Source organism: Oculina patagonica, chromosome 4 (genome assembly GCF_052425735.1).
Source record: "Oculina patagonica isolate OP01 chromosome 4, crgOcupat, whole genome shotgun sequence".
Lineage (NCBI taxonomy): Eukaryota > Metazoa > Cnidaria > Anthozoa > Scleractinia > Oculinidae > Oculina > Oculina patagonica.
Window position 1 is genome coordinate 33,705,994 of NC_135761.1, and position 24,017 is coordinate 33,730,010.

General features: G+C 38.1%; 1 protein-coding gene across 1 annotated transcript; it reads left to right on the forward strand.

The window, feature by feature from the left end:
• Window positions 1–7,153: 7,153 nt before the first annotated feature.
• Window positions 7,154–9,701, forward strand: LOC144648360 (uncharacterized). The gene is made up of 2 exons (XM_078507944.1): window positions 7,154–7,519; window positions 9,411–9,701. Exons 1-2 carry the CDS (start codon window positions 7,379–7,381, stop codon window positions 9,699–9,701), a joined length of 432 nt encoding a protein of 143 aa, XP_078364070.1. The 5' UTR covers window positions 7,154–7,378.
• Window positions 9,702–24,017: the final 14,316 nt, after the last annotated feature.

A 24,017-nucleotide genomic window follows, 5' to 3' on the forward strand; every position in this document is an offset into this window, starting at 1 on the left:
CCAAGACTGCTAGAGGCAGTGGGCTATTAGCAGACTGGGGAAAAAGTGGCAACTCCAGGTTTGCCGGTTTATTTATTTTAATCAAATTGAATATGGTTAGCCAGGAGTTGCCATGTTCACATGAAATGCAGTTAAGAGTCAGTAACAAACCCTTTGATGTAAAATTGCCTGGCATCTCAATTTATTTTCCTACACTATCTCAGCCATAAAATCTTGGGCCGGCAAAAATGATTCAAGTTTTGCTGTCTGTCATAGTCCAGTGTTTTGTTACCCTTAGGAATAAAGTTTTGCCACACATTCTCTAAAAACACCTACTAAAAAACTCTCCCTGTGACACTACAACTAGAAAAAACTATATTTTTTTTGTTACAAGTTTGGCAAAGTCTTATCCTGCTTAAATCCTCCAAAAGAGTGACCAAAACCTTATTTCTCCTTACAGTATCAATGCATTATCAAGCAGTACAGTGACGAGAAACACACAAATTAATCAGCGGAGAGTAATTTCGATATTAACACTTGAATCAGTAAAAAGAAATTTTGAGTAGGATCTGCCTCCTCTGGTCACTAACACATTAAGTGCTGAAATAAACAGAGCTACGCAAAGTTGAAATTTCAATAATTGTACTTTCTGTCAAGAAAGGTAAATTATGAGGTTAACCTAGCTAGAATAAAATATCAGCACACATTATAATTGTTTATGTGTCATGTTCTCATAAGATCTCCTACGTTGGACAACATTAATTTGATAAAACACTTGTTAGCACTTGAACGGCTCTCTCTGGAGCGCTGCTTATAGACTTTATAGCTGAAGTTTAACGGCCAAGAGGTACAAATAAAAGTATACCGAAATGTAAGGAAGCTAAGCACTGCTCAGAAACGAAACAAACCAGCTCTGGCATCGATTGAAGCGAAACTTACCCTCAGTTCGAAGCTTATAAAGAAATTTAATTTTCTAACGACGGCAGAGATTCTTAGTTTAGTTTAGTTTAGTTTTTTTTTTAGTTTTTTTTTTTTTATTTTTTTTTTTTTTTTTTTTTTTTTTAGATTCTTCTTAGTTTATTGCAAACAAAAAAGAAAAAAAAAAACAGCTACATACATGTACAATGTGTCTGAGCTTTAAAAACAATACGGTACTTATTTACAGTGCTTGTTTATGTTAATTCTTTATCAGCTAAAATTCTTGTCCTTTCAACCATTATTTACAGATGCAAAAGCTATACATTTAAGAAGAATAAGTAGACAAAACAGAAAAAGCGAGGTAAACAAAAAAGCTTCGTGACGAGTACAAAGACTAATTACGGACAAAAGGAAGCAGAAAGAAAATAATAAAATAAAATAAATAGATAAAATAAAGTGCCTTACAAAATTTCACCTAAAAAAAAGCCTTAGAGTTGAATTTGAGACTTTGAGCTGCTTTTTTCGATAGATATTTTATCTTTTAGAAGGGCTAGGAAGGTTTCGAAGTGGTAGTGTTGTTCATCTCTCGAAGCAGTGTAGATATAATATTTAGCAATGAGTACACAGAGGTTTAAGCCAAGTCGTAAAGGAAAGTTAGTTGTGAAACCATAGATAATGTTTTTCTCGTGTAGCTCAATGGAATCGTCATTTTTGACGTTCCACCACGTAGCATTACCCTCCGCCATTGACGATCTTCTCGCAATCAAAGTGGGATTTTCTCTGTTCAATCTTCTGCTCAGATTTCATACCATTTCTCCGGATAAATCGCTGATTTTGAGCTAGATTTCCCGCCAACATTAGATTAAAGCAAGGGGACCCCCGCTCTGCTGAAACCAGCCTCAGTGAATGCTGAAAAGAATCGGCTCGATAGAGCAACGAAAACGATCCGAAAGGCCGTCAAAATCCCCATGTTGACAGTACTAACTTCCACGTAGCTCCCAGTGTTGATTTCTTGACCGTTAAACTTGTTAAAAGCGCTAAAACGCCTTTTGACGAGAAACCGAACATTTTTGCCAAGAAACTGAACAGGATCTGCCAGGCGTCCGCTTCCCCGTCCGCATCAGGCCCAGAACGCCAAGCGAACCGTGCACGTCAGTCCCACAACACCAAGCGAACCGTGCACGACCAAGGACGAGGACGCCTGGGGACGAGGCAGCTGCATAATGACTCGTATCTCATTGAATTTGTCCATAAACCAACGTGACACGCATCTCATTAAACCAGCTCCTATACCTGCGTGACACGTATCTCATTAAACCGGTTCTGGATATACAGAGCTCATTAACTCAGGCCTGTTGAATTCATGAATAAATTGGTCTACCCATTCCCGGTAAACTACTGTATCCATTATAATAATTAAGTTGGTAACCCGACCTTGGCCTTAAAAAATTATATAATGCTAGAAATGTTTTATAGTCTGGCAATCCAGTGTAAAATCTGATGTCATTGTCCGAAAGCATGAACCTGTTTACAACAAATCTCTCGATTTTTCTTTGTTCCTCAAGCGACTTTATTTGTTTCAGTAGTTAACTGATTTCATGCTTGGACAAACAATCTCCTTTCGCATCTAAGCCTTGCTGCACCATTGAGTCGTTGTCATCTGTTTTGCTCTTAAGTGGGAAATTCTCAGCCTTTTCTGTAACGGTCTGGTTATTCTTGTCAGTGTCCTGCTGAACTACTACCTCGTCAAGACCTGATTTGCCATTCGGTGGAATATTCTCGGCGTTTACTGGAAAGGTGGCACTGTTAGCGCTAACAATTCTCACTGTTGAGGTTGATTTTTTCTTGTCCTCGGCGGTGGGATTTGATTTATCCTGCAGCAAACTTGAAATATCCACCGGCCACACAATCTCTCCACTTTTTAGGTCCCTCCTCGGAAAAATTGAGGGTATATTGTTTGATCCATATTTGTGTCCTCCGGGAAAATGCGCACTACATACGCGGTCACTTGATTTCCACCTGTAATTCTTTCGTCTTAAACTCAGTGCACTTATCCATTTTCGCCTTAATGCTTCCTCTTTTGGAAAAGTATAATATTTCAGAGTCTTAACTTTCCAACTTTTATGACCGCAGGCTGCAACTGCACAGCTACAGGGCGTCACAAACTATCAGAGCTTGCTTCTGTAGACTCGCAGGTTGAACGCCATATTGCTTGTTTAGGTATGATAATTTGGTACATTTACCTATAATGCATTGCATGGCGCCATCTTTTTTCTTACAGAGGATTGAGTGATGTTGAGCAACATCCTGGATTTTGTCTTGATCCGATTCTGGCAGCTAAAGATCCTCTAAGCTTCTGCATTGCCAACCATGACACACAGGCACAAGCACATAAGTTTGAACATGGCTGTAACAAAATAGTTGAGTAACGTAACTTACGTGGAATGACAAATTGATAGCACTTCATGTTTCTGACTTTGGTATCGAAAGACGCAAGCATAAACGCTATTATCAATGCGCTAAAAGCTTAATACTTAAGGTTTGCCATTAACTGTCCACTTACCAGGAAAAATGGTTTGATTCACTTGCATATGGCCACCAAATATGCGTTTCATCAGTTCCAGGGGTGTGAAGTAGTGCCAAAATGAGGCTGTCACAAAAGCTTCACTGGAGAACATGGAACATTGCAAAATCATGAGGTATGAAGTATTGTTGGTAGATAACACCTGTGCATTCAAACACGTTAACAAGGTTGGGGCTCTCAGATGAAAAATCTATCATGACAATTTCAAGCAAAGGTAATAAATGTTCTCAAAATCACAGAAAGATGAAAAATATGTAAGAAGTTTGAGGATGATACACTTAATATCATACTTGAAACACTAAACGTAGGTGTGACCTTATTTTGAACAGAAAAGCAAACAGAATGTTGAAATTCTTGTTCTGCACACGTGGGCTGTTTCCGCTATTTGTGGTCAGCAGTAGTTATACCGTAATTAGATTAGAGGTCCGCCATTTTGACTTACAGAGAGTGTGGAGGCGATCGATGGCTACGGAGTTTAATCGAACTGGCGTTATATTTAAGTTGTGCATCATCTGCCAAACAGGAACAGATAATGAACTTGTAGAGAAACCTATTTCACACAAAAAACTGTTCGAAGCAATAAAGGAAATATCTTGCTATGGAGACGTGAAGTTCAGCGACAGGTGGTGTTATTTGAAAGGCTTTTCATTTGAAGAACTAGAAGAACGTGCATCATGGCACAGGACGTGTTATCAAGAAGCGAAACATTCAGGCATGATAAAAAGAGCTAAAGAAAGGTATGAAAGAGAACTGTCTGGTCCAAACGAGGCAAGGCGAAAATCTTGTGATCTGTCACTGGAAGCTAAACAGCCATTAACACGTTCAAAGCCATCACCACACAATCGAGATGTGTGCTTTGTCTGTGATGGTGAAGGAGGATATCGCCAACCACAACACACTGTCAGTACATTGTCTGCAGGAAGTTCTCTGGATGCTGCTGTGAAGAAAGAAGGAGATGAAAAGCTACATATCAAACTCTCCACTGCAGTTGACAGCAGTGTATTACCACACTACTGACACAACGCACATTGCTAAAGTCCCATTTAAACGACTGCTGTCACACACGAAGGCCAGGAAGCAGGGAACACAAGTTTTGAGTAAAACATGAGTAATAGGAAGTCTAGTAAACAAGGGAAAATGTTTTTTTACCTGAATACCACAAGGCAACTAACAATTCAAATAAAAAAAGCGGGGTGGTTCGATTACAAATTTCATTTTCGATTTAAGTTAGCTTGAATACGAAATGACCAATGAGACAAATTATGTCTCCTACTTTTTTTCTATATTTCTGTCATTTACACATCATCGATGCTATTTATGTATTTTGTTTATATCTTCAGCAACCTTAGAAGTTTTTGCTCACCGTATCCACTCGAAGATGATCTTATAACCATCTTTATGAAAGAATCTCCAAACAGTGTGACATCTTTTAAGGTGGTAAACAAAAGGGGTAAGGAAAAAGAAGTACCCGGTAGGTGTTGGGGTAACAAGAGATGCTACTGCCACATTTTGGCAACAGTTCTTCACGTCTGCTTCTGTTGGCAACAAGGAAAAGGTGCCCTACATCTGATACGACTTTCAAAAGAGCCAATGGGAGGCCGTTGCCAGAATTTTGTTATATGACTTTAAAGTGGCTAAATACTTCCAAGTTAGCCTATCAAATGCGTTTCTTGCCACGTGCTTATTTGGGGAAGAAAGTATAAACAGTGTTGTCCTTCTTGCATTGTTTACATTATAAATAACATGAAGGAACTTTAAAACATACAAGTACTACACCAAAGAAAACATCACTCTAATCATTTCTAAATTGGCCCACTAAGAGCTTCTTCAGCGTCCAAGATACATAGCTAAGTGCTGGGCGCCAATTTTGGCTCATTTGAACGTTGAGCATACCAAAGTCCAAAAGTTATCAGGAAATTTATTGCTGCCAAAACGCTGACAACTAGGAAGCTTATCAGAGCTATAAACCGTGATCCAAGCACCCATGCGGAAAGGCATTGCTTAGATTTCCTAAAGAAATGTATTCGTTCATTGGATGGGCCTGCATTAGGCACTTTCCTAAAATTTACCACGGGCAGTGACCTAATGCCGGAAGAACGTTTGGTTGTATCATACACATCAAGCGATGGTGTTTGACAACATTTGGAGGTGCCCAGCACCTACCAATCATTCGGTGAACTGTCCGAAGAGTTTGCCTTCTTGTTGAGGGACAAGGGAAGATTTAACATAGTTGATTCACATAGTGATCGTAGAGGGAAATATTGACTTTGCTTGAGACAGAGAAGAAAACAAGGGTCAAAAGGTTATTTTGAAGCATGACTACACTTGATAATTACGTTTTTTATTGAACCACATGGCGACATTTAACAAACTATTAATTCAGTTATTGCGTCAACATGGAGGTATATTGCAGTGGTCTGACCCCACCTTGTACCCATCTGCAAGCTGATCTAACAATTTATGCCTAGTGGAAAAGTCTTATGGAAGTTATCTGTGGAAGTGATGTTGGAACATATGAAGCCATGCCGTTTGTTTGTAACCAAATTTACAAAGCGGAGATGCGTAACCTTTGTGGCAAAAGACAACTTAAGTCCATTGTTCAACACAGCCATGAGAAAAAAATATTAAGATCAGCCAATTTTCAAAAGGCCTTGTAGATGTCTTCAGATTTATGCTTTGGTGAAATTGGTAATTGGTCTAATGATTGCACAGAGCCCCCTCAGCAACAGTGGCTTGCAAAACAACACTGCCAAAAGTGTGATTTACAAGGAAACCTAGTAGCATTCCCCCAAATTCTGACAAAGCAATATTTAAAGCAGAGGTCGCCAGAATGTCACCAATATTAAAAGCAGAGGTCGCAATCAGATGATCTCAACTTTTTACTTATTTGTGCATTGTTTGCTGAGCCATCCCCATCTGCTCCACGTCTGAATCTTGCTGACCTGACAGACTGCTAATGTGAAACCATGTTTTGGTTAGCTACCCATAATCGTAAAACCAGTACCTCTGGCGTGTACAGGCTACGAAAACACAGCAAAAAAAATGTAGAAAATAAATGGCATAAAAATCTTTATTTATTCAGAAGCTCTACAAATTATAAAGGGCTTGTTTCTTCTTATTTGTAGATGCCAAAAAGGTGACATGGAGCGTCTCTTACATGCTTTTGAGCACTACCTTCTCTTGTTCATGAGTGGATATTAGATTTGAACCAGGAAAGATAAGGTCAACACGCTATTGCAAAAGAAGTCAGGACTAGTCAACATTTTCAGAAAAAAGGTTTTAGCAAAAAAATTCCTACACCATGAGCTAATTTCCCTGAGCCTAATTGACGCAAACGTTCTTGAATACATTGACGACCAATGAAGTACGAAAACAAATAAAGCCAAGTACCTATCACAGCAGAAAACTCAGCAGGGTATTTCAGGGAGTGTGGCTATCTTGTTTAAAACTAACAACATTCGAAGCAAAAAGTAAAACAGGAAGACGAAAATAGAGTCAATAGTACTTTTTCAGTGCTAAACAAGCAATCGGATCAAAATCCAACAATTACACCCTACCAGATGAACCTAAAAAAGGTTCAAAAGGTCACGCCAGTGGACTATGATTGGTGGGTTTTCATCCATCCTGTTTGTTTTGCATGTCTTAAGGTTGAATTTAGAATGTTGCGGCTATGCACAGTCATGTAAATATGTATATTCCGCCGAGATTAGGTCATTAATTATCTTCAGCACGTGGAGAGCAATGTGTTGCAATAGGACTTGTTGCTCATTGGTCGCTGGGTAATATAAAGGGAAACGGACGCCTATAACTTGTGGTTAGTTAATTAAAACCGACAAGGAGGGAACTTTAGTTGGCGTCGTCTTTGTTTCCATCAACCCCAGCTCGAACTGTAGATTCATGGAAGAACAAGCTCCTATTGCAGCTCCTGCAGCAGTTCTTGCAGTGCTACAAGGTGTAGTAGATGAACTAGCACCAAATCCACCGGCACCGAATGTACCTGCACCGAACGCTTCAGCGGCAGATGGACAAGTCCCTGAGGTATTTATTTCTTGTTTACTTGAAACTTTTGTTGCAAGTTCGCGAAGCTTATACTAAGGGTTTGGTCGCCTGGTCGGGTTTTCTGTAGTAATGTCATTTTCCCTTGTTTTGCATTCCTTGGTATTGCGGTGAATTTAATTCTAGTTAGGGGTTCCCAAGTTTGTTTTATGTTATTACCTCGTTGGTCTTTCTATAGTTTTATTGCTTCATTTTGTTTTGCTTTGCTGGTTTTTATTACTGTGTTAATGTTACAACGGGTAGTTTATACCTTATGGTTTCGCTGAATAGAACATCGGGTTTGATATTTGCTGTAGTCGTGTCTGTGAAAGCACTGAATTTTTATTGTCTGTTATGAAACTTGCAGTGATCGAGGCAGTATATATACATCACATAATAATGCAGGCCCGTGATCGTGGCTGCTTGAAAATGATACACTGGCCTGTGATCAAGGCAGCATGAGAAAATGGGAAATCTGGCCTGTGATCGAGGCAGTATAAAATGATAACGCAGGCCCGTGTTTGTGGCTGCTTGGGTAAATAATAAACTGGCCCGTGATCGTGGCAGTATAAAAAAAATGACAACGCAGGCCCGTGATCGTGGCTGCTGGAGAAAATCAAATAATGGGCCTGTCGAGGCAGCATGAGAGAATGATAACGTAGGCCCGTAATCGAGGCTGCTTGAGAAAGTGAATCAATATATTATGAGTTTATTCAAGACAGTTATAAGCTAACTTTCTGTGTTGGCTCTAGATCCCTAATCGAGAAGATTATGGAGATGGTGAAGTCAAAGGCTGCACCATTTAATAAGGACCAGGTGTTCGAGCAGATTTTAAACCTGAAGGTTGTGGCTTTGGAAACCAAACACCCTAAAGCCAACTTCTACTCTACAGTGTTCCAAGCTTTACGTGAGAAGATGGGTGGTTCAGATGAGCAATTTAAAAGATATGTTTTGGCTCTTCTTGGAGACAAAGACCAAGAGAAGGTGCTTGGTGCTATGACAAAGGTTGACAAGGCCCTGAGGGTCCCATCCTTTTTGGCTACACCCACGTTCCGAGGTCGTGAGCGTGGTAGATCTCTAGGCGGTGTTCAGTGCTTATATTGTAAGGGTTATGGTCATTACCAGAGAAATTGTCAAATTTGCTGGAGAGATGATGAAAAGCCACCTCCAGCAAAGAGAGGGAGATGGTTCAGGGGGTCGCCAGTGTGATCGGACAGATTAAATCCCTGGTTTTAAGTTCAGTTGAACCATTTACGTGTAATAAGAATAAGAATAAATGAATTACAAACAGTATAAAATTAATTTGTGTGTACAAAGTTGATTTCCTTTGTTTGGGTATTTTTTAGTAATATATCAAACACGAGACAGCGTTTTTCATCACATTTCCAAACACCGAGAAGAGAGTTGAAAGTACGACGCACAGCCACAGCGAAGTATTTTTGACGAACTTCGAGGTGTTTTGAAATGTGATGAAACACTCTGTCGAGTGGTTGATATATCTTCTCGATCGAAACTAAAACTACAACAAAAACGGAAAAATAAAATCGTCAAAATCTATGCTAATTAACATCAGATTTCCAAACTCCGTCACGGTTCTGATTTCCTTTGTTTAAACTAGATGAATTATTAATAAGTTTGAGAACGGCATTTCTTAGTCTCTTATTTCATGGTATATGGGTACCACAACAAAATTTTAGTTTTATCTTTAATGAGGGTGAGTAACTCCCGTGGGCTAGCCTTATTGCTAGGCAGTCTGTGGACGTTCCTTTCGGGGCGTGGAAAGTTACTCTCTCCTGATCGGGGACCTCATCTTTAGTGGTTAGGTTCTCTTAGGAGGGATAGTTTCATTTGGGTTTTCAGTTTCCTATAAATATTTTTCCCAATTATTTCGCAGATCCGCCAGGTGAAGCGGAAAAGGATCTGCGAGGGCTTTGAAATTCCTGCCTGGGAAAAGATAAATGAGGAATTTGACCTTAATTTATCCTGTTGTCAGCCTCCCAATGAGAATTTATTTTCGACTACTATAGATGGGGTCCTCGTTGAGGAGGGAGTTACAGAGATTCCCACTATAAAGGATGTTCTAGTATCTGAAAAGGTGCCTGATTTATCTCTGTTGCGATTTCGTGACTCCGATCATTTTGTGGCTGGCGGCGTTCACAAGGACCCGTCCACTTGTACAATGTAACTTAACTTGTACAATGTACAAGTTAAGTGCTATAGAGATATCTTTTGTTTTCAATTTTTACATGAAGTCTAGAAAAGATGTTGTGGTTTTATTATTTTCAGTATATATATTTTTTGTGAAAAAAATGTTTTCAAACCAGTTTGATATTCATTTTCCATTGTCTTAAATTCATGATCATAATCTGTAACAAAAGAAAATAAAAATCTGATGGATTTTTAAAATTTTAAGTCAAATACAGTACCATAACATCCACATGTACATTAATGCAATTTGTAAGAAGCTTTAGCACCATTGCATGAACGACTGGCAACATGGGTTGAATGCTGAGTGATTGATACTTACCCTAACAGTACCATCTGGAGTGTATATTTGTTTGACAGCATAAAGAAGGATACTGTCTCATTTATAGAACATGAAGCCAGTATAAATAATATTTTTTTTTTTTTTTTTTTTTTTTTTTTTTTTTTTTTAAATTAAGGCATTGTGAGGGTGCTTTAACAGTCTTAGCAGTATTTACCATTAGTCGGAGAAGGAGAAGAGGTCACCTTTGCAGAGCAAGGACTAGTTGGGGATCAACTGACAATTAAGCGAGCTGTAAATACCGTCCGATCTATGACAAATGGTTACACTCTACTGGAAAGACTGGAAGGATTTCATTTTGGAATAGCTGACTGGCATACTGGTGTTAAATTTTTGGGTGTAAGTTAATATAGAAAATAAGTGATATAAGACAATATGATAATATGAGACAATAAGTGGATTTTTTTTTCTAGTGGAATCTTCAGTGAGTAATGTCACATGGTAACAGTGTAACAGTATTTATAAATCTTTATATAATAACTACTTGATACATTAAATAAGGAAGCATTTGATGGTCAAATACATGCAATATCATTATGGTCAGATCTTTTTCTATGAGCACCTTTAAGAAAGACAGTTGGTATTTCACCCTGGCCTTATGGCATCTTCCTTTACTAATTAGGTGGCTGATTTTTACATGCATATGATTCCAATTTGCTAAACCCATTCTTTTTACCATATTTTATTTTCCCAGACTATTTTCAAAAAGCTGTATTCACCAAAGTTAGGAGGGGATCTGTGCACACTGTTCAGTGACAGAAACCTCATTAACCGCAGAAACGTCAGGGGAGAGGTGAAAGAAGCCTACACGCAATGCAAAGAATTTTTTTTGCTTCAATTTGAGAGCAGAGTTGTTGCCGCTGCCTTTCAAGTTCTTGGCATGTCATCGCTTGATGACACCCTAAGCATCCATCCAGTTCCTCAGTCAGTGCAGGAAGATGCCCAAAGTATCCTTGGCAAGGATACTAAGGTGTCTAAAGCTATTTTGGACACATTTGTTTGTGCTGATTCAAAATCTGCTGAAATAATTAATTCTGTTCTTAATGAAGAGGAAGTAGCACAGGAGGAATTACTTATCCAGCTGTGGCCAAAGTATCAGTGTTTGTATCAGACTAGCTCCAAAGATTAAAAGCGGACCGACAAGAAAGCGGCGGCCGTCGAGGAAATTAAAAGAAGTCTTGAAGAAAAGCTCAGTACAGAGCAGGAACCCTTCACTGGTAAGCTGGCCGTCTGTATTCCTATTATGCCAGACTCAAGAGAAACTAGACTCCATTATAGCATTCAAGTTTCTTTTTGTTTTGCTCCCAAGCCCATTTCTTTGTTTGAATATAATCAAGTGTTTTGACTTTGACGTGCGCATTATTGAAATTTTTTTAAGATTTTACTTCAAGTTAATAATTTTTCAATTTTAAGTCAACTATTGCACATATGAATAACAATTACTCGATTGTTTCCTTCAGATGAACTGACTGAGATAAGACCTTGTCACTCTATTACCATAGATGCCACAATGGACTGCCTGGAATTAATAATCTGGTGCAAACTGGGTATACAGCACTTGGGCTTCATGAATTTGCAAGCTTTGTTAAGAAATGGTATCTGCCAACTTCGCCCATTTCTGGCACAGGCGCTGACTTCATTCACCTAGTTTCATTCATGAATCGTTGTGCGGTGCCCTGGTTTCAGCACTAAAAAGAAATGGTGTGTTTTATTAAGCTGCTGGCCATGAAAACACTGCCAAAAAGAGATAAGTGTGAACGGAATTGCAAAGTCTCAGTGGAAAGAAATATTAAGCGTGAAAGAAGAAATCGGGAGGGGCTCATTTGGATCCACCCCTGAACTCATCTACCGTACTCAACTGCTAATGGTTGTTATATCTAATCTCTGTTTTCTGTGCATCGATTTATGAATGGTAGCATGTCAAAGTTATTCCACGCAAATCCCATCCCTTAAGTGTATGAAACACAAACGAATGATGATTATCCTGCTGTGTCCATTTTACCTGCGCTGTCAATGGTATATGAGAAGCTGGCTCTTCGACAAATGTCATACTTTCTAAAGGATAAAGCCATTTTGCAGCCAAACATAAGTGCCTATCGCAAATGCCATTCCACTAAAACAACTCTTCTTGCTATAAGGGATGACAAACTTAAACCAATGAAAAGAGGTGAAGTCACAATTGCAGTTATGGCGGACTTCTCCAAAGCCTTTGACACGGTGGCATAAGGTACGGTCTTGTCCAAATTAAACAAGTTAGGATTCTCCAAGGCTGCTTAACACTGGGTATCAAGCTATCTAATAAATCGGGGCCTGTATGTCCAAATTGATGATCTTTTATCAGAACACAATGGCGTGACTTTCGGAGTTCAGCAAGGGTCAATCTTAGGCCCTGTATTATTTCACTTGTACGAGAATGACCTTTCGAAGTGCTACCATCAAAAGTTAAATGTCACCAATATGCAGATGACACAACTTTCTATAGGCACTCAAACGATCTCCAAACCTGCCAACTTGTTATCGCTTGAGCAGATAAAATCACGAGTTTGAGATTGACGAATCCATGATCCGTTACTCGCGAAAGAAGAAGGTTAAAATGATGAAAATGCCAAAATGCCGTACTGGCGAAGTTTTCTGCACTGGAGAGAACTTTGAAAGAGTAGCCAAAGAGAAAAGAGCCATGCAGTCACCACCATTATGATCTGTTTCAAAGCAAAGGAGTTGGCAAAACAGATGAATGTCGCTGAATTTGTTGGTGGCCCGAGCTGGTGTAGCAGATTCATGCGCCAAAATTGCCTATTTGTGCGTGCGAGAACTACTGTTGGCCAGAAGCTTCCAGGTGACTGGGAGAAGAAAGTTGTGAACTTTCGCAAGTTTGTTTGACGAAGAAAAGAGGAGCTTTGGTTTTCAACATTGATGAAGTTCCGATGTCATTTCATGCTCCTCATTCCAGAACTGTTGACTCAACAGGCGCTGAAAGCGTTCCTGTTTCAACCACCGGTCACAAGAAAACTGGCTTCACTGTTGTCCTTGCGTGCTTGGAGTGAAGGAAAAAGCTCAAACCAATAGTCATCTTTAATCCCAAAACGCTACCAAAAGAAAAGCTTCCAGATGGTGTGGTTGTCCACTGCCACGGCAAAGAATGGATGGATTGCGACGGAATGGCTGTTTGGGGTGACAGAGTTTGTTTGGCGACCAAGACCTGTGTCTTTTTTTCGACAGAACATCGCTTTTGATCTTCGACAGTTTCAGGGTGCACATCAATGAAGTTGTTCAAAACACTTTCAAAAATGAGCACAAAACAACCACTGCAGTGATTCCTGGCGGCCTTACTAAGAAATTGTAGCCATTAGACATTGCTGTGAATCGCTCATTTAAAAACCATATCCATGCCGAGTGGGAAAAGTGGATGTCGAAGGGCCTACACACCTTCACCGAAACCGGGGAAATGAGGAGGACAACGCATGCTGAAGTCTGCGATTGGGTTATTCAAGCATGGAGGGCAGTGAAAACAACTATCACAAATGGATTTAGAAAGGCAGGCATTACGGTTTGTGCTGAGGATAGAGCAAGCAATGAGTCCGACAACAGTGACTATGACTATAGGTTTGATATTTTTTTTTTGGTTTTTTTTTATTGGAATCCCCGACCGCTCTGGGTCCTGTTATGGATGCTAATTTAATTGACTTGTTTAATAGTGACACGGAAGATGGGACTTAAATGGATTTTAAACTGAACTTGATCAAACTGAACACTAGCCTGGGAACTGAACTTTGTATTATAGTATGGACATAATTAAAAAAAAAAGACCATTTAGGTTTTAGTGAATGAATGCATGTTTCAGGCATTTTTCAAAACATTTTAGAAGTGAATGAACTGTTTGTTATTTCTAGTGTTTTAAAATAGTTTTGGAGAACGTTTTTACTTAGCACATTAAAGGTATTGTTATTAACATAATATTGCAGTTTTTTCCTGTTTCACGGGTACGTTTTGGCTGCCTGTCACCCCTACCCCATAAGGATCTTTTACACACGTCCCAGCTTTCTCTCAACCTAACAAAAATGGTGCTCAATGATCGATTGCTCCAACAACGAATGCTTCGCATTCTGTTAAGTCTTAAAAATCAATACATTGGATATTTTACTTGTAAAATCAAACTTAAGAAAGCAATGGCTGAGGAGAGTGCTTTTAACTGCCCTTTTGGTGGCCAAGTAGCAGAAACGTTTATCTTATTCCAAATAGACACAAACATGAAAGAAATTACGGTAGCATATATTTAGCCCATTGTTGTTTAATATCTTTACCGAAGCAACAATGGTATTTCCTCTCGATATTTTATTAGCGACGCCCAGAGAAAAAGCTGTACTGTGTTCTCACTCTATTTCTGCAAAACCAGAATCTTTCAGATTGCTGTCTTCGATCTGTCCTAAATTCACAATGCGCTTTACTATTTTACTTTACGCTAAGCCAAAGAACATTTTGCTACACCATTTATAGCACGTCGAGCGAATTTGCAATAAGCTTAACTGTAACGCATTTTATTTCAATAGCTAAGAGTTTTTTAATATAACAGCCTCTTAAATACTTCGTAAACCTCCCAACTGCATCCATGACTAAATTGCAATGCATGCTGTGTATTAAAACATTTCTTTTTTTGGTGTGTGTGAGATTGAAATTTGGCTTTTAATACTTCCAACAGGTAGACACCCAACGAAAGGCAAAGACAAGAAAAAGGGAATCAGGAGAACAAATGGTTAGACAAATATATTTTTTTAAATGCCTTCGTACTTTGTCACTAGAAAAAACTAAAACTAAGAATGAAAAAGGTTGTGATATTTAGGTCTTCCAACAGAGCAGGGCCTGAACAATCGATGAAACCGATGATCGGAAAATCAATCGATAACAATCGATAATCACACAAAAGTGGTTGCAACACATCGATTGGCGTTAAAAAATTCACGGTTTGCCACGTTCCAGCATGTAAGTATACGCACTCGCAGTATGCACGAATGTTTGAGATGATTCGAATTTGTTCACAGGATTGTTTGTATGCAGTTGAATGGTTTCAAAAATCAAGAACAGATACAAACTTTGACAGACTTTGAACAGTGTGAAACAGTGTTTTGAAAAAACACACGTCAACAACACACCTTTTCGCTTAGCTGTTCCTTTTGCTGTTCTTTATAGCGGAGCTCCACGCGCCGAAGGCGCGTAGCGTAGCTCCATTGGTAACATGCGGGTACAAGGGAACAGACAGGGCAAATGGTATCCTATCGAACCGAGAAATTTTGGTTGTCGGGTACGTACGTCCGTACGCACGGATTAGGCCTGGGAACGAGCTAGGCTCCGGTGGCAACCCGCGTCTTTTGGCGGGAAAAATCATTACTATCAAGGCCTTAGAAAAAAAGTTTTTTTAAAACGATTTCTACTCAGCTAAGCTTTATATAGTAGGAAGTTTTAAACGCGAGGAAAAAAAAATCATTCTTAGCTCTTGTTGACAATGTTAGAATTACATGAAGGGGAGACTAACTTGAGGAAGTCCGCTGTGTGAAAAGTCAGGAAACAATCTCACAGCATGCCGATTTACCAAGCGTACGCATGAGTTCACTACTAAGCATGAAGACTCCTCGATTGAAAAGCACACGAAGAACTCAGTTTTAAAGACAGTTTATTACAGATACATTATTTCTGGATATATTCCTCGTTTCACCCGCGATGACAACCATAGTTAGTAGAGGAGTAAAGATTGTGGCCGATCGAAATGGAAAATCTTCCAAGCTTCTTGGTGAGTTTGAAGCAAAGACGGTCAAAGACAACATTCCTTTACGAAATCAAGGTGAGCTATTGATGTTCATTTTTTAACAGATTAGAAACGTCTTTGGTATTTAGATTAACCAGCATTCAACCTAATACACTGTACATCATTTTTAAACGAAGCTGGGTTCTAGCTCTCAGTCGTGTACCGGTATGTCAAACAAGGACATAGACTTAATGAACTGAAATTCGTTTTGTCTTAAACACGAGTTGTATTCAAAGCATACCTTACTTCTGGTTTTTCCTATCTGCGTTAATTTGTTTATTCTGTAGTTAAATCACCGAAGTAGGAAGAACACACCACTTTTAAACGTTGGAAAGAGTACAGAACAATTAGTAGAGAACAAAATTTACATGAAAATTTGTAAGAATGTGGTCGAGTCAGATGCAATATACAGTATGGGGCCCAGTTCTCTGCCACTATAGACGTAAACTAGTATTTCTTTTCTCAGAATAACCAAAGAAACTTGAAATTTCTCCCAGAGCTTTCTACATTATTCAGCTTTTTGGTGTAAAGCTATCGACCGGTTAATAATTAATTATCCCGAACAATAATAAAAATAAAATCTCCTTATGTGGGCCCAGTTCTCGGCCACGCGGCCCAGTTCTCGGCCACCAAAAAGCTTATGCGTAATTTCCGTATAAAAAGGCTCAATTAATTTTCACAGTCATAAAATCACTCTGTAAACTCATTTATGTTATATCGATCGCAAATTATTTTTATGAGGCTTTTTGCAGGTTCTTGCAAAACCGCAGAATTGTGTTGTGTGACCAATGCATTTAGATGGTTTACTTTGCAGGGTCTTGAAAGAGTTAGGTGTTGTAGAAATAATAAACAAGACAAGAGTTAGCTCAAAACTTAGAGATTTAATTGAACTTTATTTTTAAAACATTTCTTTCTTTTATTCTGGCTGCAGTAGATGAAATTATATTAAAAACCAAGCGCTAAGCTGTGATAGCGAGCAGGGTGGCCAAGAACTGGCAAATACCGGTACGCAAAAGTCGCACGGAAAAATTCCGAAGTAAATTAAGACCAACAAAATACAAAGAATCAACGAAAAGTTAACTTAAGCAGAAAGCTGAATTATTTTACGTTTCACATGCAAAAAAATTAGCTCTTTTGGTTGGGGCTTTCGGATAAAATACGAATTTAACTGCATCCAAGAATTTCAAGGAGCCGTAAACAAACAAGATTTCGGGAAAACAAATTAACCTACCTCCGCGTAAACTCGACGTGTGAGCTTTCTATAGCGTGTTGAAGGATCAAACTAACGATACTTAGAGCACAAGAATCAGTCTATCGCAAATGTAAATCTATCGCTGGATGTAAATAACTTTTTGTTTTAATTCAACTGAGGCGTGAAAAAACGCGTTGAACACAAAGTGGCCGAGAACTGGACCCGGCCGAGAACTGGGCCCCATACTGTATAGGGGACATTGCTAGCTGAGAGTCTTAGCGAAATATAGTTTCTCCATGACCTCTGTTATTTTTCACTGAGAACTTTGCGTAGTCTTCCTTATTTTAGTTTTTATATTTTTATCATATGAATGTTATGAGTGAAAACGTTTTGTGAAAGTTTTGTATTTCTTATCTGATTTTACAGCCTTTCTCAGAATAAATTGATTAGTTTTTTCATATTTTTATAACTTACCGTATTTAATCGATTAAACGCCTCCCTCGAATGAGCGCTACATATTAGAACAGAAATATTAATAAACGTCGCCCTCAAACAATCATTCGAATAACAGACTCGGAAAGCAAATGCAGTAATAATCAAGCTTGAGCAGGCCAAAAAAAATATTTTTCTTGATTGTAACAAGGTTTTAAGGTATTGAAATTGACTTTTCAGGCATGCACTAAAACATGTTTCTGTTTTTTTTTTTTTTTAAATTTAAATGTTCAGTGACCATACTATTGTTTACAAGAAATAAATTGAATTTTAAATGAACGCCGCCCTCGTATAAATGCTTTCCTCTAATAAACGCCGCACTCGAATCACGAAAAATTAAATAAACGCCGTGGCGTTTAATCAAATAAATATGGTACATAAAAGAATATAGCACAGATTCTAAAATGTTATGCGAAAGATCATGAAATTTTCTTAAGTTATAACAACCAAGCTGATCCTGAAGTTATCATGTAGAATAAGGGCTTGGAAAAAAATAAATTCCAGATTGCCCTGTGGTTAACAAGCAGCTCTCAAATTTTGCTTGCCTAGGACTGTGCATGATTATGTTTCTTAGTAAACTTGTGACTGTATAATTTACATGTAGACGACTTGCCTGGGCCTTTTAACCTAAATTACGCAAACAGGCACGAAAAATTAATTGCTTGACAGAAAAATCTACTTGCCCCAGATAATCAGAGGGTACTTTTTTAGCCCTGTGGCTATGAGCATTGCTTTCTGGAAGGTTGCACATGACTCGTACAATTCTTTAAGCCTTTCAAAGTTTTCCAACTTAAAGCAGTGACTAAATCAAATGTTTTTGCCAATTTTTTTTCTACAAGAGAAGTAGGATTAGTTCTTGATCGTGAAAAAAATAAGTTCAAAATGGGCCTGTCTGCGATGACTCGAGGATTATATAATTAAAAGTAAATAATACATACATGTATTATTTATTTACATGTACAACAAGTTTTTTGAGGTCAATTTCAGTGAGAAGTATTTATGGAGGGTGTAAGATGCAGTTTGAAGTTATCATTTATTTTGGTAAATCTGTTGTCTTTCTAAAACTTGCTGTTAGGATTTCCATACTTTTTGCCAGGATGCAAGTTAAGAATTTTACAGGTTTTTGATATGTATAAATTTTGTTTTCAGTGCAGGGAAAACAGTCAAGGGGTGCAGTTAGTGAAATTGGTGATGCAGGTAATCATTACATAAGTGTCAGCTTATACCTTTCTTTAGCTAGATATTAAAGAAGCTCCATGACACATTAGTGCATGAAACTTGTTTTTCAAGTGTAAAACTTTTGGGTGTGAAAAATGGTATGCGTTTTAACCCCTTGGTAAGTTTACATTGTATATTTCCCTAAAATCCTCGTTCAATTGAGGAATTTAATATACACAATTTATATGTAACAGCACATGTACATAAAATGTTTTTATTGTTCAAGTAAAATGTTTTCGTTGTTCATACAATGCACCCCTCCCCCACCGTGGAGGAGGGGTATGAGGGCAAAGAACCAACAAGATCTGCTACCTGACCCGACAAAATACCGGAATACTTGTAATGATTTTGTGGGAGAAGTGCAAATTGACCTGTTGTGTTTGAATTCCTTTTGTTAATACCTTAATTAAACCTTTATAGCTAATAAGCTCAAGCCCTAACTTAAGATAAATTGTCTTGTTGTGGTACCAGGCAAATGTAGAAATAGAACTTAAACTTAGCTGAAATTTTACGTGAACACAAAGACTTAGTAAAATTTTAGAGCTGTTTAGGCCAGAAAAGCCAGCTGGGCTTGTTGATGAACCGGCTAAGTGTTTTCTTAGCTACATCCCTGATAAAAGTTTTAGGGAGAATATGTAAGCTTTCCTGGACTTAATCACAGTACTTTCAACAGCACCTGTCAGAGATAAATAATTATAAGAGTCTCAAAAGACACATCATTTTGTAGGGAACTCTTGAATTAAGCCGGTGTTTCACACCCCAAAACATTCATCAAAGCCTCGCCATGTGCCGGGTCTTTTTGATAGCACTATTAGTGTCTTCAGTAGGTAAAAAAAGGTTTTGCTGACACACTCACTCTGAAAGGACTTTTTGGTTCTAAACATAATGTATCCCCCAACACATTCCCTGGCCCATGCAAAAATTGGAAAAATGACTCTCTTTTTTTATGTATCTGTATAATGTTCTGAATAAATTCAATTAAAATTATAAATATTCATTTGATGTCAATGATCATCAACAAAATGGTATCTGTTATTTTCCCTTTTTCAGGGTTAACACGAGTAGCAGAATTTCCACAGAGAGTTGCAGACACAAGAGAGAGAGAGATAAATGAACAATCAGAATATATTATTTCTTCATTGCATGTACAACTAATACTTATGTACTCTGTGTGAAATACAATTTATGTGGTCAGGTGTAATTTTAAAGTTAATGAAATAGAGCCAGATAAGGCTCATCCATGTACGTATTTCTTAAGGGATCTCTGACAACACAATATAAAAATCATCCGGCTACCCAAACATTTGTGGGAGGTTTGGTGACCTAATGGTTATTGTGCTGGACTCCGGATCGAGCGGTCCGGGTTCGAGACCTGGCCCGGGCACTACGTTGCGTTCTTAGGCAAGACACTTTACTCTCATAGTTCTTCTCTTCACCCAGGTGTATGAATGGGTACCGGCTTATTTACTGCTGGGGGAGGGGGGGGGGGTTAACCCTGCGATGGACTAGCATCCCATCCAGGGGGAGTAGAAATACTCCTAGCCGCTTAATAATGCTGCAGAAACCTGGTTACGCTCCAGCCTGATGAGCCACTTGGCTCAACAGCAGGCTTTACCTACCCAAACATTTAATTCCCAGTGCCCACACTGTGAAGAACAGTAATCATGATAATGAGATACACAGTTCATCAATCTCTAAATTAATCTCACATGTTGCAATACAATAATAACTGATAAAATATATGTTGTTCATAGGCAAATTTTTACTTTACCAAAACCGAACTCAGTCATTACATAATAAAACATTAAACACAGCTGTTTTGTTTTGTGGGTGTGTCTCACAGATTAGTTATTTGTTGTTATTTATAGTATCGGGAAATAATACTGTCACTGTTCCAATAGGGCCCCCGTTTGAGGGGGGGGGGGGGTGGGACAAGCTACATGCAAAACTTTCCAGTTGTATGCTATGTACAGCTATAACATACCAGTTATGGTGGGTGTATGGATATTTTCTAGAGCAACGCTTTCTTTGTTCTAGTTTCTCTTTGAGAGTTTATATATCTTTGGGAGGTTATGCACAAACTGCTAGATGATCATCCTCTTTTGATTGATCAACTATTTTTACTTTTATTTGGTGCTGTTGTTCATGGTGAAAAACAATACATAATATATATAAAGAAAATAACACGAATAAAAAATCATTCTAAAAAAAAATGTAAAGGGCATATAACCGGGGAGCTCCGCTTTTAGGCTTGCCTAAATCTCTATTACTGTTGATATCTGGTTGATATGAATTTTCAGGAATTTTATAATTTCACTATTTTTTTTTCCCGTCACGCCGTGCAAGATGAAATTATTATTATCTGATTTATCTCTGTAAATATCTGAGAATAATTAAGTGTAGTGTTAAGTGTTAAAGATATCCAGACGGAGGAAAGAACTGCAAAATAACTCTTGAGACTGCGAGAATGTTGACTCTTCCCCAGCTGTCTCTTAGTCTGGCTATGGAGAGATGACTAAGTCAGCTCGTCAGCTCTGAATAAACCAGAATAAAGATAAACCAGAATAAACGTGAATACGCTTCGGAAATCATTTTATTAACAAAGGTCTGCAAAGGTACATAAAGTAAACAATGAATAAAGTCAGATAAAGTCTATTTCTTCAGGCTTAATTCTCCTGGTTTGTATGCGTCATTCTTTGCCATTTTGAAACCAATCTTTTACCTATAATATAAATTTAAATGTTTTAGTATATCATTCTGATCATTATGGGAATTTCTGTCATTGTAGGAAGGAAAGTGTACCATCCTGCCACCCCACGCCTTGCACATTGGATGGAATCTGCGAGAAACAATTTTTATGTAAAAATTGAAAAGCTAATCGACCCTCAACGTGTTGAAAGCGGTACCTACCTGAACGATATTGTTGCATTGTGGCTTCCATCAGAAGGATTACAAGTTGGCCAGATCGTCAAGATTGTCAGGTCACCCTCCTTAAAATCAAACTTTTCGGTTTTCGAATGGAGATCAGATTAAAAAAATTAGAAAAAGTAACCATTCGCTTCAGGGGATTGAACTTTAAGAAAAAAACTTCGCTTGGGTGGGAAGTGGTACCTACTCACACCTTTAATTGGTGCCATGTTCGTTCCATCATAAAAGTAGTGGGAAAAGTGAGTGGTTCGCAGCCCAAATGGCCGAATTATGTTGACCTGACCGAAATTTTTAAGGAATTACTTAGGGGACAAGAAATAAACAAAGAGAGAGGAGGCACAACAAAAGGAAGAAAATGAAAAAAGGAAACCCAGAAGATCTGACTGTTTGGCTGTTGCGAGAGATTTTGGACGAGTGAGCCGTATAGTAAAAGTTGAAAAAAAGGAGTCCTGATCGAGAAAGTTAGAGCTGCCAGGGAAAAAGCCAACAACACAACATGTACCGCCTCTGTCTGAAACACAGTTACCACCGGTCACGAGAGATCTACAGGCCACAATTCGAACTCAGATTCTGCTGACTTTTTCATTGCAGAAGAGAGAGCCAACTCTACGTCTTTGTCGTTTCGTTGTTTCCAACGTGTTGTACGACCAACACAAATTCTTTATTATTTTGATGAAAAGAAAGAAAGGTTGATCTACCTATTATTGCTTGTACTGTTTTTTTATTGACCTGCTCAGGCGTACATGGCAAACGCCCTTTACGTTTACGTTATTTATGCACTGATTTTAATTCAGGCAACTCTGGTTTTCGAATAAATAATTTGTTTGTTTGCCTCGTTTCTTGCATTATTGATGATGCTGTTGACTTGTTCAATGCTTGCGCAAGTAAATGTACGTTCCTTCTGTGGTGACCAGTATCCAATAGACATGTTTTGTGCTGCCTATGGCTAGTGTAACTAATGAGCGAGCCTTCTAGCCGCCAGACTCTTTTGGAGAGCTTCTTTTTCAAGGCGTTTAAACTGCCATTTTTATGTTACAGTTCAAGTTTACAGTTTGAAAGGCAAATCATGACTTATGTTAGTGTTTTAAGATAATTTTTACTTTTTTAAAATATGACGCCAGCATTGCATTAGACGGTATTCAATTTTAAAGCACTACAGGTAAGTGACCTTTAATCTTCTTTGATCTCCGTTCGATCACAATTCATCAATTTGATGGCAAATTGAGAATTGATATTGTTATAAAATCGTATGCCCAGTTCTACGATGTATCAATCACTATGTGAAAAAAAGTTTTATTACAGTTTTCCTCATTAAAATGCATAACGAGACCATGTTTTAGAAATATTGACTGAAAATATAACGCATCAAAAATGAAAACCAATCGATGACAATCGATGTCAAATAACTGATCAATTGGGATTGATAATCAATAAAAATTGATAATCGATGAAATCGTTAATCACAAAAAACCTGAGCATCGATTGTTCATCAATTATTGATATTAATTATCAATCGATTAATTGGCATCAATTGTTATCGATTGATTTTCCGATCATTGGTTTCATCAATTGTTCAGGCCCTGAACAGAGGCGCACAGAGCCAAAGAAAAAGACAAGCAAGAAGATAGTGGAGACGAAAAAACAAAGAGATTACCGGGGTATTAAGCTATTCAGCCTGTTGGCTGCCATTTAATTGTTTAAACGAAACTATCTTTTTTTACTTTTTAGGAAGAAGTGGTAAAATAATTTGTTGAATGCTTAAATTGAAAACGGCCAAAAAAAAAAACCATCTTACACTTTAACCAACCGTCTACCTAATGATGACTATCTTGTGTAATTAAAATTTACCTCCATTTCTGACCATTAAACACAGGATCCACTTTTAGTTTGGCAGAAACTAAGCTGCAACGACATTAATCAGAGAAAGATAGCAACATCACCTTCAATCTTGTGAGAAATATCTAAACAGCAGAAATAAACAACAAGAAAAAAACAGCAAAAACTGTTGCCTTGTCTTTTTGTTTCCTGCACTCTACTGCCTAAAACGGCCTATCAGCACTTCCAGCTACCATGACTTCCTTTTTTTAAACTACTGCTTTTATAACACCTAAACACCTATTACACATGCTGCAAGGAGAGCTCTACAAAAACTAAGCAAAAAAAAAAACAGCACAAACTAAATGCTTTGAAAGGTTATTTTATTTTTATTACTGCCGGTCCTACTTGATGAAATGTCTCACTTTCAGTTTTATCTTAAAGAGATGCCAGTTTATGAAACATCATTGTCGGTACCAAGAGCACGAGAATATTGTCCAAATCCCAACGAGCA

Excerpts from the sequence above, each read along its gene's own strand:
- LOC144648360 (XM_078507944.1), top strand. The coding sequence starts at position 7,379 with ATGGAAGAACAAGCTCCTATTGCAGCTCCTGCAGCAGTTCTTGCAGTG. Across the intron at positions 7,520-9,410 it reads CAGATGGACAAGTCCCTGAG|ATCCGCCAGGTGAAGCGGAA; the intron begins GTATTTATTTCT and ends ATTATTTCGCAG.